Source organism: Prionailurus bengalensis, chromosome D3 (assembly GCF_016509475.1).
Source record: "Prionailurus bengalensis isolate Pbe53 chromosome D3, Fcat_Pben_1.1_paternal_pri, whole genome shotgun sequence".
In the NCBI taxonomy this organism is placed as follows: domain Eukaryota; kingdom Metazoa; phylum Chordata; class Mammalia; order Carnivora; family Felidae; genus Prionailurus; species Prionailurus bengalensis.
Window position 1 is genome coordinate 76,764,226 of NC_057356.1, and position 14,437 is coordinate 76,778,662.

A 14,437-nucleotide genomic window follows, 5' to 3' on the forward strand; every position below is an offset into this window, starting at 1 on the left:
TAAACATAAAACGGCTATATATTACAATATTAACAAAAACACCTCAATAGTAAATGTTTTCCTGAAATGGCAAAACACTAAAACTATTTCAATTGTAATTAAGAATTTTAAAATGATGTCTGCCTTTATAATTATCATTGTCTTGGAGGTTCTACTGAATGTAGTAAGACAATGAAATGTTTGTATGTCTAGAAAATTTAGAAATCTCTAGGTTAAAGAAATGTATATGTATACACATAAAATCAATAGGAAAAATTGTCAAGGTAGCTGGATAAAAAAAAAATCTAGAAATGATCATTTCTGTTTTGAAAAGGAGCACCTAGAAATGGAAGTTTACATATTCCCTTTTTCAACAGCAGCAAATGACCTAGGAAAACAGTGAACAAGCATGGGACTTGTATCCTTTTTAGTGAAGACTATGAAATAAAAATATGTAACATATATATACCTAGTATTCCAAAATTAGTACATTTATTGCAATTCCACTGAGAATTTCCAAAGCAGTGGGGTTTTTTTTTCCTTTTTCTTTTTGAACTGAATGAAATAATCTTGAAATTGATGTAGAAGAATAAATGCCTAAGACTTGAGAAGAGCTCAGACAGATGTAGCAAGGAAAACCAGTGAGGGTAAACTTGACTTAGAAGTGACCGTGATGTACTGAGAAGGCCTTTGTGACCAAATCAGTGTGGTATTGATAAAGAATTACATAAATAGTTCAATGGAACAGAATAGGGAATCCAAGGCTATGTTCCATTAAGTAGGAGAACTTAATATGTAATAATGTTGAGAAAAGAATATATTATTTAGTGGGTAATGTTAGTATACTGATGCACTCTTTAGGGTGGCAAGGTAGGTAGATATCTATCTTAACTATAATCAGAAATACCAGAATCTTAAAAAATTTACAAGCAGTTCAAATTTAGAAGAAAATTTAAGAATCCACGTACATAGTCTTGGGGCGAGAGAGAACTTCTTAAGCTCGATTTGATATTCTCAAGCCTGACACATGGGGGAGGGATATTCACCATATGTATGGCAAAAAAAGGGTCACTGTCTATAATACCAGTAACTTCCAAATTGGTAAGAAAAGCATAACTCAGGAAAAATGGACCAAGAACATGCAATTCATAGAAAGCAAACCTTTGAAAAGTAACGCACATTTGCTAGGGAAATGCAGATTAAAACAACAATGAGCCATTCCTTTAAACCCATGAGATGGGTAAAAATAGAGGAGACTAACACTTGTTGCTAGCAAGGAGATGTGAATTACCCTGCTTTATTTGGAAAGCAGACTGGCAATGCATATTAAGCTAACAGTTAATATACCTTTCTAAGCCTCTTTCCCAGATGTCTGTCTCCTAGAAATAAAAGTGTACACAAAGTCGTATGTATAAGGATGTTCATTGTACCATCGTAGCGGCAAAATACTGAAAATACAAATGTTCCTCACTTGAAAAGCGGCTGGCTTCTGGGACATTTGTACCCCATGGCTCAGTATGCAGCCACTAAGCAGAAAAGACTTGGAGCTCTATGACTGTTGGCTTTTGATGGGGGGAGGAGGCGTTCCTATGAGAAATTGGTGAAGAAGGTTCAGAAAGTATGTAATACCCAGTTGTGATGTGATGACCAGGTCTCTGTATGTTTGCCCCAATGTATGACTGGGGGAGCACAGAGAAGCAGGCGAAGACCCTGGTTGTCCGAGTTAAGAGAGGGGAGTGGAGGTTGATAAGGGTGGCGGGAGGGGTGGGGAGAGAAGGGATTTCCATGCCGGCTCACGTGTAAAAACCCACCCTTGGTTAAGTGTCCACCACATTCCGTTTTGTCCCCCCGAGGGAGGAACCTGCATAGTGCTTTGCTTTAAGTTAAAAATCCCGGTTGCTTCTTTAGATCTTTTTCTTTCTGCTTACCCGTCTAGGGTGGTTTTGACACCAGATACGCTCTCGGATTTGATGAGAATATTACCTGCGCATATTTATAATTCTTCCACTTCCAGCACCGCCTGCTCCTTTTGCGTACGTGTGCCCTCTTTCACAGGGCAGGTTTTTTTTCACCTTTGGGGGATTCTTTGTTGTCTGCCGGCCTTTGTCCTTGGGACTCCTGTTTGCTCCTTTCTCATCAGAGTGGCCTGTCACTACTGTTTGTCAGGTTGACTACTGTGTGTTCGTCCTGGTCATCTTCTACTTGGATTTCTTCTAGTCTCAGGAGTGCTGCTGCCTTTACCTGCAGGGGAAATGAGGCGTCCTGATTGGTCATCCCGATTGCTGCCCCCCGGGTCTCTCCAGCCCCTTCCATCACTTGACTGGGGCCTTTCTGGCACCCGGAGAACACCTCCACCCATACATACAGTGATGGGCTCTGCCCATCCAACCCACCCCATTTCTGTTCAAGTGATGCATCTTTCCTACTCCCCTAGGACCCGTAAGGATGTGATATTCGGTCTGTATGGAAGAAGCATGGTGGAAATGTGCGCTCAGGGGGCATCTAAATATAAACTTCTGTTATCTCTCAGCCTTAGGTTTCTTACCTGCAGAGCAGGGATAATAAATCATAGTACCTGTCTCCAAGGGGCAGAGTGGGGAGCAAAGTAAGTGATGGTCTCCAGACTTTAGAACAGCGCCTGTCGTATAGCAAGAGTTCCATGAAAGTCCGTTGCTGTTTTCAGAAATGGTTTTTGAACCAGATAAACCAGATTGCGACATGGTTTTTCTTCCCAGTTGTTAGGTCGGGATGCCTTCTGACACCATTTGGACACCGTGTTTTAAAAACTCCTCCGGTGTTTGTATCTATGTGTTGGTGTTTCTGTAGTTAAATTGCCACATTTGACTTCCTGGATGAAAGGACATCACTTTTTTTTTTTTTAAATTTTTTTTTAAATTTTTTTTTTAATGTTTATTTATTTTTGAGACAGAGAGAGACAGAGCATGAACGGGGGAGGGGCAGAGAGAGAGGGAGACACAGAATCGGAAGCAGGCTCCAGGCTCTGAGCCATCAGCCCAGAGCCCGACGCGGGGCTCGAACTCACGGACCGTGAGATCGTGACCTGAGCTGAAGTCGGACGCTTAACTGACTGAGCCACCCAGGCGCCCCGAAAGGACATCACTTAAATGATGTTCAGAGATACCGGGGAATTACCCTCCTAGATATTACACTGGTTCCCACTGGCACCAATCGTTGGCGCCCTCAGTAGTACTCTGTTTCATCCGTCCTTTAGTCTTGGCTCTTAGGAAGGTAAAAGTGTCTCATTTCACGTCTTCAATCCGTGAGGTTGAGTATCTCTTCGTATGTTTGTTTTGCTTCTTTTACAAGTGCTAATGTGTATCCTTTGTCCATTTTCCTTTCGGTTGGTAATTTCTCACGGCTTTGTAAGAGTTCTTGGAAATAGGGTTTGTCTCATTTGATTTATTGTGTATTTTGTATGGAAGCTTTCAATTTTAACATTGTGTTTTTGAATATGTCTTTCCTGGGGTGTCTTAGAAAGCTAATAAGTATGCATTGCATTATATCTTTATGTTAAAAATGAGATTTACCCTCTACTTGTGAAAGCTTGTACATACACAGTTTTCTAAATCTGAAAAACAATTGTGAAAAATTAGAAGGCAAAAGCTACCAGCCAGAGAAAGAACATCATTCTTAATATTTTGGTGTTTTCCTTTTACTTGCCTTTAGTAGAGAATGTGTATTCATGGGCTGGATGTGTGAGGGATAAAGAGAAGAGTTGCATTGAGGAAAATTATGGCTCGAACAGCCAGCTGGCTTGTGGCCACTGAGATGGGGAACAGGTGCAGAGGCAGACTCAGAAGCTGGAGTCAGCTCTTGTCAACCTCCAGGTGAAGACGTGAAGATGATGGCAAGTGAGAACTTGAGGGTCAAGTGCTGGCTGGGTAGGATTTCGGGTGGCCGTGGCATTTAGGTGCTCTCTGCAGCCAAAGGGACCGGACAGGATTGTGAAGGTTGAGGCATTTCTTCAATGTGAAAATGTTCAGGATCCTGAGTAACTGCTCTCAAATAATGAATGTTCGGAACCACAGCCATTTCATGAGTCAGGGAACTGTCTCTAAGCTGTCGGGTTATAAATGCTTGAGGATACCAATCAGTCATTGGGTGTTGGCTAGTGCCTTGAGCGGAGTAGAGATTCACCGTATAATGTTTACTGACTGATAGTTATAACTAAGATCCAAGATACCTTTCCCCTTCTTAAGGAGATAATTTTCTTTTCAGATGTTGCGATAAAGTCACTAGTGACTCGGTTGTATTGACCCGTGAAATATGTAAATTATACGTTGTCTCCTTTTGTAGCATTGAGAGAAAAAGCCAGTCCAAGTTAGGCGGATTTACGACCTTATGGGGAAATTCAAGACTGTGTCATAATCCCCAAACCTTGCCTGCATTATGTAAAGATTTTTTCCTGTGTCATCTCATCTTTGTTTCGTTCAATGTATTCCTCCCCCTCCAAGTGTCCCAGTTTCCCCCCCCCCCCCTGTAGCTGATTTTGAACAAAACAGAGAAACTTGGGTTTTCTTCACCCCAGCATTTGTATTCTTCATTTGGTTACACATTGTTTTAAAATAAATGATAATACCTTCTCAGCAATTAAAATTCTTTTTTCCTGGTTCTAAAAGAATTAGACATTGGGAAAGATAAACTATAAAACTGATCCACCTGTAAACAAATAAGCAGAGAGAGAGAGAATTAGTTGCCTTTTTTTTTTTCTTCTAGTCCTTTGGCTTTATTTATATATGTACATGGACATTATTTATTTGGAATAGTGCTATAATATTGTTTGGAATGGTGCTTTTAAACCAGTATTTTAAGGTGAACATTTTATTGTAATACTGTTTTTAGAAAGATGACTTTTGAAGGCTGCAGAGCATGGGCAGATTCACAGTGGCTTTTAAGGGAAAAAAAATCAAGATGATCTCAGTGGCAAGTCCTGCTAAGATTAAAACCAAAAACAAAAGCACTGAGAAGCCTTTGGAATCCTACTCTGAGGTTTAAATTTTGTGTTCATAATAAGATCTTATTTTGAATGAAATCGGCCATCACACTTTTCTTATTCCCTTTGGTTATGTTGATTTAAAATGTACCTTCTGTGTACTTCCTCTGCTTTCCATGGGAACATACTGATCCATTGTGACCCTTCATGGTGTTTCGTAAGATCCCACCTTACAAATCATCCCAGTCTTCTAAGTGTAGTAAACCATACCGGACACCTTTTTTTGGTAATATGTCAGAATTGCTGGGAGCCATAAAAATGTACATTTAATCATAAGCAATGCAGAATAAAGAATTGCCATGAATTGTAAACATTGTTTTCGAAATTTAAATTTGGAACAAAAGGTCCCCAAAGGATATGAGTGAGACTAGAAGCGGCGTTTCCTATTGATAGACTTCTGGTAGACCCGCCCCCTGGTCATTCACAGGCTTCCCTCCCGTGGCCTTTCCTTGTCAGGAAGTACGTGGGGAAATACCAGGAAAGGCTCCTATCCCTTCCACTCCCTTTGCTAACTGCGTGTTGTCCACACTGTGGAACTGAATTATCTGTCTTAAGACACCAACAGCTTCCTTTTCACCAAATCCAGACACCTACGTTTGCTTAGCACCCTCTTCTTCAACCTTTATGTAGCCCTTGACCCTTAACTCTCTTGGCTCCTGGCTCTCCTTTCCTCTCTGACCACTCCTTTTGTTATGTCTTCTCCAGGACTCTAATTATTGCCTTATGGTTTACTTTTCCCTTGCAAGTCTCATAGTTGCCTTAATGGCAGTTGGTGCTGTTGCCTTAATGGAGATTAAAACTCACAAGCTATAAAAATGTATACATGTAAATATGTAAAATTAAAAAATCGGACTATGTTATACATAGCTTTATAGCTTCTGTTTCTTAAAATTAAATTTTGATTGTTTTCTCAGGTTGAAAAGTATTTTTCGAGGATGTGAACATACAGGTATCTGTAATTTGTTTTCTCTACGGTTGGTCATTTAAGGTTGTAGTTTTGTTTAATGAAGGTACAGTATTGCTTCACTATATCCCTGATTATTTCCTTAGGAAAGATTCCTTGGATTGGGATTATTAAATCAAAGGGATGAGTGTATTTAGTCTTCTAGATTGTCTGTAGGATCTTGAACTCCTTCTCAGTGAGATCCTCTTCTGAGGCTTTCTTCATCTTTATTTATTCTGCAGCAGATTCCTTGTTTCTAGTTTCTGTTAACTCTAGGTTACTGTGTCCACTGCTAACCACAGTGGCCTGGGAAACCACAGTGTATGTGTGTCCACCTCCCTTTAGGGATGCCCATTGCATTCATCCAACCAGCCTTCATACCTTCCTCCTGGATCCTTGTGCATGGGGAGGGGGGTGGAACCTGCAGTGTCACCCGTTATGGGGCCACTCTGAGTTTATGGGACTGTCTTCCATCAGACTTTAGAGCTGCTCGATGTGCTCGACTCAGCCCTGCTCTGATCCCTTTTGCTCTCCAGTTGTTCCAGACTTTGAGTATTCTTGACTCTTGAGTCTGTGATTCCCTCACTCTCAGCCCCATGACCTGGTCTTCTCCTTTGCGGGGGTCGGGGGGGGGGGGTAGATACCGCAAAAAAGCAACCCTCAGAGGGAGAAATACAATGAACTGCTCTTTGCTGTTCCTCACCCCTGCCCTGTCTACAATAGCACCTGTCCTTTATTCTTCTGTGGCACCTCCTTTGCCTCCCAGGGGAAACTTAACAGTATCTGGAGATGTTTTGGGTTGTCACACCCAGGAAGAGCTCTGTCTCATGGATGGAGAGCACCAGGGATGCTGCTGAACATCCTACAGTGCACAGAACAGCCCCCACAAAGAAGAATTACCCAACCCCAAGTGTAGCCCAAGTTCAAAAAACCTGCCTTTTGACATACCCGCCGACCTTGGCCACACTCCATCAGTTAGCCAGTGTCTGCATCCTCGTCTCTCTGTGCTACAGCGGCTCTGTAGGGCAGTGGGTTTCCTTTTGGAGATAATAGAGAGATTTGATCATTTCAGGCTATCCTCGGTTAATAGTATAGTGAGAGCGGGGATAGGAACACTGGATTAGGACCGAATGTTTGGGTTGAATCTGTATTAGCATTTATTCCTAGATTGTGGTGCCTCTGTGGTCCCTCCTCTAAACAGAGGGACTTGAACTCAACCTTCCAGCATTTCCTCCGTTGTGAACAGTTCTTAATTCAGTGCTAAGATGGTTGTCGGTAGATTTAATTGCATTTTAGTGGCGGTTGAGCAGAAGCTGATTTCTGTGGGTTTTGGGGAGAAAGATGTGCAGGTAGGTCCCTTGGTCAATTAGATTAACCATAAACGGAAGTGGCAAAATTGGAGTCGGAAAGGTCATTTCCCCCCCCCCCCCCCTTCAGCCAGTATACGGTTTTCTGTGCATTATTCACGGCAGAGCCTCAGTAGACCGGGAGGGAGTAAAAGTACTAAAATGAAGTGCTTGGCTGAGGGAGAATGGTTATTAATGAGAAGTCTGAGATCTGTCTGCGTTTTTTATATTAATAATTTGAATTACGTGATTCTTGAATTGGTGTATGAACTTGCTAAGGCTGCCATAACAAAGTACCACAACAGATGTATTTTCTCACAGTTCAGGGGCCTGAACTTGTGAGAGCAAAGGTGTCAGTGGGTTGGTTTCTCCTGAAGTCCCTCTCCTTGGCCTGCAGGTGGCCATCACTTCCCCGTCTCTTCACACGGTCTTCCCATTATGCACCTATGTCCATATTTTCTCTTGTAAGGACACAGGTCATACTGGACTAGAGGCCCACCCTGAAGATTTCATGGTAGCTCAGTTACTTCTTGGAAGACCCCGTCTCCAAACATAGTCACATGCTGAGGAAATAAGGGTTAGGACTTGAACATAAGAATGGGGGGTGGGGGCGGGGGGGAGACACGATTCTCAACCCGTAACAGTTGGGTAACATTTGATGAGAAGTATAGGTACCTTTTATATATGTATATATTTAAGTTTATTCATTTTGAGAGAGACAGAGAGTGGGTTGGGGAGGGGCAGAGGGGGAGAAAGAAAGAGAGAGAGAAAGAGAGAGAGAGAGAGAGAATGAGAATCCCAAGCAGGCTCCACACTGTCCGCGCAGAGCCTGATGTGGAGCTCGAACTCATGAACGGTGAGATTATGACCCAAACCAAAATGAAGACTTGTATACTCAACTGACTGAGCCACCCAGGCCCCCCCTTCCCCTTTTATCTTTTTTTTTTAAGTTTATTTTTAGTAATCTCTACGCCCAACGTGGGGCTGGGCCCCACGACCCTGAGAGCAGGAGTTGCACATTCTTCCAGCTGAGCCAGCCAGGTGCCCCGGTGCCTTTTACCTTTAATGGAACAGGCAAACCGTTGAGTAACTTCTTCAGCTTGCTAAGGTGTATTTTCTTGTACTGTGGTTCTTAGGTTTTTAACCTTCCAGCCGGTGTATAAATGTGAGCCAGCTTATTAATTTTGTAATTTTAGATGTAGTCAGAGATGGAGTTGCTGCTGTTAAATGTGCTACTTGTGTGTCCTCACCTGTTGAATACTAAATGCTTAGGGTATTTCCCCTTGTTTCGAGATTCCTACTAAAAAATGGTTCGAACTGTCAGCCTGTGTGCGGAGAGTGTATTTGGGGATGGGGTTTCTGGCAGTAACCTGGTTCACAGGTTCCCCAGCAAGGCTTCGGTGATGCTCCTAACCATGAGAGGTCACCGGCTCCCCTGGTGACCTGTCTCGTCCCAGCACCTCCGGGAATCCCAGCCTTAGAGCACCTGTGGGAACCTGAAAGTCTAGTTTAGAGGTTCTTGGCTGACGTGCCAGGAACGCTTCATGAGTGAGCATGCCCCCAGATTGGAGTTAATGTAGAAAGTTAGCTTTTTGCTACAAGTGGGGACACTTCCTGTCTCAGCCACAACAGCTGGGCTTGTAGAGTGGGTTTCCACTTGGCTTTGGGCACGAGCAAAGAGGCGGAGCTTAGTGCCAGTCGCAAGCCAAAGAAAGAGCACACCTTTTTCCTGGTCTCGGGGAGTCCGGTAAGGGCGGTAAACTGTACCCCTCCAATGGGACCCAGTGCTGAAGAAGTGCCAAGGTGAGCCCCACTGGCCCTCTCTGTGCTTTTGGTCTGTACCTCAAGGACACCCCCGCTGGTTAATCTGAAATTGGGTTTGCACACCAGACATGGTGGATTGGTTTATAGGGTGGTGCTGTCTGTCCTGTGACACCAGATCAACACCTCCTCTCCACCCCCACCCCACCCCCGCCCCCCATTAGTTCTGTTTGGAGTTGTAGTTTGGCTCACAGTTACCTTTGCCCTGGCCTCTTGCCCCTTCAAGACTTTCAGCTTTTTGAGGGCCCAGGTGCTCTCTAGCCTGCCTGGTGTGGAGCCTCGCTCCCAGGAACTGGAGAGAAGCCAAATCCATTGTGCAGGTGAAGAGCAGACCCCTACGGCCCGTCTTCCCCAGAAAACCGGGACGCAGCTTTAAAAGAAAAAAGAAAAGCAACAGCCCAGCCCAAGTTACAGTGATTAAGAGCACCCTGTGCTCTCCGGTTATTGCCTGTCCTGTTTGGTAAACCGTCAGCCCTTCTTTGCCCCTTTGACAGTTGCCGCTTGGAGATGCCGGGCTGCAGGTAAACTAACGTTACCCGCGCTCTGTGGCTGTTGAAACGAATTACTGAGCTGGGTGGAGTTAGCTAATCCTTATGGTGGGGGTGGAGCTTGACTGCTTTTCCACCAACAAGCACTTCTTTCTAGCTGTCATCGAAGTGAATCATCAGTATAAGTAGCAAGCTCCCCGGATTCCTCCCCAGTTGTGTGAAAACTTCCTGGTGGTCCCCGAGTTCGGGCAGAGGTGTGTGTCGGCAGCTTTTCATCAAGGGGAAGGAAGGAGAGGAGGCCAGGAGCCCAAGGGTCGTCGAGGTAGATTCCCGGCCGTGTGACCGCAAAGCTAGCCGAAGCAGACGCTTCCCGGCAGGACAGATGGCTTGTTTTTCATGAGCCTTGAGGACAATTATAGGTAAGAACAAAGACGCCACTGTATGTGTGTTATATGAACGTGTAACGTCTGTTGGCACGGAGTTTGATCTTCGTGTAGGGCTGTTTTTATACCAGTGGCATTATTCTAACACAGCCCAAAATTTTCCAGGATAAATGACTTGTTCTCGGTGTTCAGGGTTAGCTGTAGTTGATCAGTTTTACCCTTGATTTGTACAGATGGAATGGTGGGCAAAGAATGAAACTCGGGGGAAAGAATCAGGATGTCAGTTCTCCTTATTTTTAACCCTTTTGCTTTCTTATCTCTGCCTTGACTAGAAAAATGTACACTTTTTACTCTCAAAACGAATGCACGACGGATGCCTTTGTTTTCTTTTTGAAAAAATAATAGAAAATGTAGACCACCCAGGTTCTGTGAATGTTCTCTGGTTCGGAAGTCCATGTTTTAGGAAGAAACAGGTGTTCTTGTTCTGTTTTGGGTCTCTCTCTCTCTCTCTCTCTCTCTCTTTCTGACTTAGAAATCTCACTGGAGAGGAAGGAGACCCCAGCTGTACTTGGCTTCAGATGAAATAACATCTTAGGTTGGAAATGGTTGGCTTGAGAATGATGCGTGGTTTTATCTGAATTGTCGGTAGTGAGAGAAATCATTCTCCCCCTTATTTTTGGCTTTCATAACTTATTCTGAATGCATTAATGATGATGATTATGACGATGGTTGGGTTGAGAACAAAAATTAAAGCCCATATTCATCTGCTTCCTTTAGGTTTTGCTGTCCTTTCCCCCACCCTTACTACTCATACATACGAATATACTTCATGATTAACACGTGATTTTTCTGTTTCTTTACTGTCTCATTTGATGGTGATTCATAAACTGTTAGCGAACTAGTTAGTGTGTATCAGTGTACAGGCCACACCTTTCTATTAATGAGCCAGGGTACTTTCAAACAAACATTCCTCATGTTAAATGGTAAGATGGATGGAATTTTAAGACAATTCAGTAAAAGTGGGTCAATGATGAGAAATGGCAAAGCCAACAGTCAAATCGGGAGTTACTCTTTAATAAAATACTTCATTTCACATCGAGAAGTCTGTGGTCCGCAGGTGTTTGAGTTAGATTTCCAATCAGACAAATGAGAACAAGCAGCCAGACTAGAAAAGGGAAATTAAAGAAGCTGTGTGGTATTGTGCTCCCTCCTTTCAATGATCTTGGGGAGGACAAGGTGAACTTTAATTCCCAAAGGAATGTGAGTAAGCTTGTCAGATCAGGAGGGGGGTGGGAAATGCTTTATTTAATTAGGAGAAAAGGGGAATGATTTTCACAGATGTTACTTTTTTTTATTTTTTTTTTTTTGGTCTTGCCGCTGAATGTTGATTTAAGACAATATGTTTAGGACGCTGTTTTGTCAGTATGGAATATAAGAAGCAAAATGAAGGCAGGAATGGAATGATAGGAATTTGCTGCTGGAGGAGTATAAACATTTTATCGTAAAGTGGTTGGTATGGTGGGGAACCCTGTAGACTTCTTGACCACATCTTAGACATAGTTGATGAAACAGAGGCTCTTGTGGGGCATCTGGGTGACTCAGTCAGTTGAGTGTCCGACTTCAGCTCAGGTCATGATCTCGCAGTTTGTAAGTTCAGGCCCCCAGGTCAGGCTCCCTGCTGTCAGCCTGTCAGCCCAGAGCTCACTTTGGATCCTCCGCCCCCCCCCACCCCCCGCCCCTCCCTCACTTGCGCTCTCCCCAAAATAAATAAATATTTACAAAGACAAAAACCAGAGTCTTTTGTAATTATGGCACTTGTGTTGGGATTGGGGGGAGGGGGGTGAGGTTGTTTCGACTATGTCTGAACTTAATACCGGGCAATCTCATCTGTGCTCTGTGGGGCTTGTCCAAATCAACTTTCAGGTCATTTACATGTAATTTCCTCCACCTTGGCCGAAATCTTTTCCTTCCTCGTGATTTCCCTCCTGGGGTGTTTTGGGTTCGCTAGCAATGATTTAATGTCCTAGCAATGTAGAGGATGCCCGATTCTGTATGTCAGCTCAGAGCTAGCCAGCTAATCTCACCCCTGGGATCCCAGAGACTTCTGAGGTCATTCACCTTTGGGGCGATGGCAGCAGCACACATTCTCAGGTGTTTCCAGAATATACCTTAACTATGTTCTCAGTGGCTCAGAATTCCAAAGAGAGTCACTTGGCACACCTTGACCTCCTGTAAATATTTGCGCTCCCTGTGTGCTTGGCCTGGTTTTCTCGAGAGCACAGGTGAACAGGAAGCACAGGTAGCTCCCTATGCGATCCTGCCCACCTGCCCACCAGGTCGGGCCTGGGGGAGACTGCCAGCTAGCTGCCCCCCTGAAATCAAAGGGGACTTTATTTCCGACTCCTGCAAAAGTCGGAGGTTCTGGATCTTTTAGAAAACTCGCCCTGCCCTGCTGTTGTTGCCAAAACTGGATCAGCCCAAATAATTGTAAGATCTTTTCAGGTAACCACGGGCTGTGTGCGCTCTCAGCTGGGACTTGTGCCTTGCTTATTCATCTCAGAGGTAGCTGCTGGGAGAAAAGTGCAAATTCCACCTCCTGAGAGGACACTTACTGTGATGAGCCCTGAGTAATGTATAGAATTGTTGAACCATTATGTCATACACCTGAAACTAATATAATGCATGTTAATGGTACTTGACTTTAAAAAAGTAAAATAAAATAAAAACCAGCGCCTGACGGGCATCATCCCCGAAAACAAAGGATTGATTTTCTTCTAGAGCACAGAGGCCTCCATGGACATTTTTGGAACGGCCCATGAGACCTGTGACATACCATCACACCCCAGAGGCAGTGAACAGTGTCATTTCACACTAGGTGGAAACGCAGATGAGAGATCGGAGTTGGGTGGACGGAGCTTCCTAGGAGTACGTACAAAAGCGCCACTTGCAGTGACGTGGGCCGTCCTGCTCGTGTCACTGTTACTCACGGGCCTGCTGTAGGCAAGGGATCACAGGCAGGTAAACCACCTGTGACTCAGGCCAGTGCCTGGAAACCCCGTCACGTTATTGGGGCGTTTGGGCATAGATTCTGCAGCAGAGGCCATGTGGAGTCCCGGCGTTGTGATCTCCAGGAGCACGTGCCAGCGCGGGGGTTTGAACCCTCAGCTCCATTAACAAGGTCCAGGAGTTCATTCTGGCCAAGATCTGCCATGCTAAGCGACTCCGTGAGATTTCCAGCCTCATTAAAGGGAATGGGGTGGTGGCCTCAAGGTATTTTAATATATTCTTCTCCCTTGTTGCCCTTTTGTGTTGAGGTTTGTGTCTGTGTTCATCGGCAAGCAGTGTATCTGAAAGAGGTGTGTTCTCTTTGGACACTGTTGCGTCTGGTCTATTTGTGTGACTATTTGAACTCTTTGACATGGCCGTTTAGCACAGGTGTAACGTCTTGTTCGTTGGGTGGCGCAGTCGGTTAAGCGTCCGACTTCAGCCAGGTCACGATCTCACGGTCCGGGAGTTCAAGCCCCGTGTCGGGCTCTGGGCTGATGGCTCGGAGCCTGGAGCCTGCTTCCGATTCTGTGTCTCCCTCTCTCTCTGCCCCTCCCCCGTTCATGCTCTGTCTCTCTCTGTCCCAAAAATAAATAAAAACGTTGAAAAAAAATTAAAAAAAAAAAATAAAATGGTTCCTCGTATTCTTTCAGTCTGTCAGTTACCAAATACTTACTAAGTGTCTTTGTGCTACATGCTGAGAGGTACTTCTTTTTCCACCCTACAGTTGGCAGTTTTTGCTGCGTTAACACTTTTTCAAGGTTCGTTCCCACCCCCATTATTGTTTTCACTTGATGTATTTTATAAATAGACTTTAACAGCCGTTACGCCCTGGGCTGAGTGAAGATGGCAATCAAAGACGATTAAGACTTAATTGATCTGTAAGATTAATGAGACCAGGAAAACACGTCCCCTAATCATGTTAGCTGGTTTAAAAAAAAAAAAAAAATTCTCTTCAATTCTTTGTTCACTGTTGGGAAGCCACGTACGAAAGGTAGAGGAGTTTTCATCGGCGTGTGCCAGTGGAACTCTGTTCCCGAAGAAAAAGAAGAGCTCAATGGCTAGAAAGGTTATGTAAAGCAGAGAGGTGTGCGTGTCAGAGAGAGGGAGAGGGAACATGGTGAGGCGCGGAGGCCCTGTCACCTGCCAAGGAGCTGCAACTCCCAGATGACAGATCACTCCTTCTGCAGGGATACTGCTATTTAAATTTGATTCTTAGCATGACGTAGGATGGGGGAGTGTTGATGACAAAGCCAGCATCTCGCTTTGTCAATAACCTGTTGAGGAATGAGACCCACAGACTCAGCAGTGAGATTCCGAGCCTGCAGCCCCCTCCCCTCCCTGGGCAGGAGCCTCCGGCCTCGTCACCTGTCACCTGTCACCTGCCCCGAGCAGCAGGCCCTGGGCTAATCCTAGGT

General features: G+C 44.4%; 1 protein-coding gene across 5 annotated transcripts in view; it reads left to right on the forward strand.

Annotated features, from left to right (window-relative positions):
- Nucleotides 1-14,437, forward strand: part of NEDD4L (NEDD4 like E3 ubiquitin protein ligase) — a 345,318-nt gene that overhangs the window by 150,162 nt on the left and 180,719 nt on the right. The window contains exon 1 of one of the 5 annotated variants that reach the window (XM_043558981.1): nucleotides 9,756-10,010. The exons of 3 other annotated variants lie outside the window; for them this stretch is intronic. In XM_043558981.1, the coding sequence (XP_043414916.1) occupies nucleotides 9,988-10,010 (23 nt within the window). In that variant the 5' untranslated portion in view covers nucleotides 9,756-9,987. Of the gene's footprint in view, nucleotides 1-9,755; nucleotides 10,011-14,437 lie in introns of those variants that run through there. One more of the 5 variants, XM_043558979.1, reaches the window with a different exon arrangement.